Raw genomic sequence first — 2,102 nt, forward strand, 5'->3', positions numbered from 1 at the left:
TAAATGCGCAACCTAAATGATACGTAATAAAAATAACAGAATAAAAATTACATAATAAAAGTAACAGAATAAAAATTACATAATAAAAATAACACAATAAAAATTACATAATAAAAATTACATAATAAAAATTACATAATAAAATTACTAACGATAGGGACAGTTGCCCCTATGATGTCCTTCATTTCTACAATATGAACATTTGCTTCGTCTATTTGGATTTGGTTCATCCATCTCATTATGGATTATATTAGTTGGTGGTCTTCCCCTTACCCTACGACGCATGTTTGGGTCTGAAATGAAATTTGGTCCGGTGTATGGTGACCAATATTCTTTATTCCTAACCGGATGAAATTGTATTTCATATGCTTTATTGATGTTGTAGAGGCTATAAACTGGATGGATTTATGAGGTTAGGTCTATATGCGAGAAAGAGCAAACAACTATTACGTGATGACAAGGCAGTCGAAGAGCTTGAAAATGACCACAATCACACCACCAATCATTTAATCTAACTGTAAAAGACATTGGTAGGCGGTGATCATGTGGAGAAAACATCTCTTGAACTTGAAATTCATTATTTTCTCTTGAGTATCGACGAACTTGACACATTCCCGCTTGTTGTTGATTTTTTCTAATGATAGCATTAATTTCCTCTGTATATTGGTGGCCTGCTCGAACATGGAGTCTGCCTTAACCCCTCTCTCAACAAACCATGTTGCGGTCCTTTCAAATGTTGCCCTAATTAGAGCACAAATTGGTAATGAACGAGCTCTTTTTAAAACAAAATTCATACATTCTGCCAGGTTTGTTGCCATGTGCCCGAATCTACTACCTCCATCGTAGGCCTGAGTCCATTTTTGTAGTGGTATCCTGTCAATCCAAGATGCCACTTCTGGTGAATAGGATCTCAATGCTGCCAATTTAGCATCCAATATGGGTTGTTTCACCTCGTAAGCTGTAAAAATACAATTATATTAGTTAGTTTAATTATTGAATGTGGTGAATGAAAGAAAAAAATTATTACCCATATTCTTTAACCGGTTCTTCAATTCGTGATTCTTGAATTTTTTGTTGAAATTTGAAGTAATATGACGTATGCCTTTCCCCCTGTCTGTTATCAAGCAGAGGTTTGATTGTGGTGTAACATGCTCCCTTAAGAGTTGAAAAAACCATATTAAGGCCTCCTTTGTTTCTCCTTCCACTATTGCGAAGGCCAAAGGGAATATGTTACGTGACCCATCTTGAGCTAGTGTTGTTAGCAATGTTCCTTGATATCTTCTTGTCAGAAATGTCCCATCTACTTGGACAACTGGCTTGCAATAGTTAAACCCTTGGATGCATGGTCCAAAAGACCAAAATACGTGTTCCATAATATAGCAAGAATGGTCAGGTTGGCCACTTACTTGTACAGGAGATCCAGTGCATTGAATTATTGTGCCGGGATTGCTTTGTTGTACAACTTGATACCACCTGGGAAGTTCATTGTAAGACTCTTCCCAATCTCCGAACTCCTTAGCAAGCGCTTTTTGCTTACCATTCCAGGCTTTGTCATATGAAACTGAATATCCGAAACGATGTTTAATTTCAGCTATCAAACTTTTGATAGGTGTGGAAGGGTTTTCCTTTACAAAGTTCATCACAATATAACCAATTTGGTTGGAATCAAGGTTGACATTATTTGCAGGTTGCATGGTTGACAAATAGGTGTGTGATCCGTCAATCTTTCTAATTTCCCAATTCAAACTTCGGTTGTTATAAGCAGCCCGTAAACGCCACGGGCAGCCTTTTTTGTAGTCGACACATCGACATATAAATTTTTCAGATTTGCTCTCAAAAACAACAAATCTATAACCATTGTCAATATGGTATTGCTTGATACATGACACGGTGGACTCTTTTGTGTCAAAAGACATGCCAACACATAGTGAATTTTCAGTCAATGGATTTGAAGCTTGAAGTGAGGTGTGACTTGATGACCCACTATGATTCGTTGTATGGACTGTATATTGGTCGGTAACCAACTTATCTTCACTAAAATCAGACAAAATATCTAGATATTGATTCAACTGATCTGCCATTTGTGTATAAATTTGAATAAG

At 36.6% G+C, this 2,102-nt stretch overlaps 1 protein-coding gene across 1 annotated transcript; it reads right to left on the reverse strand.

Annotated features, from left to right (window-relative positions):
* Positions 1-506: 506 nt before the first annotated feature.
* LOC114195086 (uncharacterized) lies at positions 507-1,640 on the reverse strand. Its single transcript, XM_028085482.2, has 2 exons — positions 1,028-1,640; positions 507-958 (listed from the first exon to the last, which is right to left on the reverse strand). Exons 1-2 carry the CDS (start codon positions 1,638-1,640, stop codon positions 507-509), a joined length of 1,065 nt encoding a protein of 354 aa, XP_027941283.2.
* Between the last annotated feature and the right edge of the window lie 462 nt (positions 1,641-2,102).

This window comes from Vigna unguiculata, chromosome 8 (genome assembly GCF_037176805.1).
Source record: "Vigna unguiculata cultivar grain cowpea cultivar isolate G323 ecotype 2 chromosome 8, ASM3717680v1, whole genome shotgun sequence".
Lineage (NCBI taxonomy): Eukaryota > Viridiplantae > Streptophyta > Magnoliopsida > Fabales > Fabaceae > Vigna > Vigna unguiculata.

Bases quoted from the DNA above. Each gene is read 5' to 3' on its own strand.
- LOC114195086 (XM_028085482.2), bottom strand. From the start codon at position 1,640: ATGAACTTTGTAAAGGAAAACCCTTCCACACCTATCAAAAGTTTGATA. The intron at 959-1,027 runs GTAATAATTTTT...GTATTTTTACAG, and splicing joins GAACCGGTTAAAGAATATGG to CTTACGAGGTGAAACAACCC.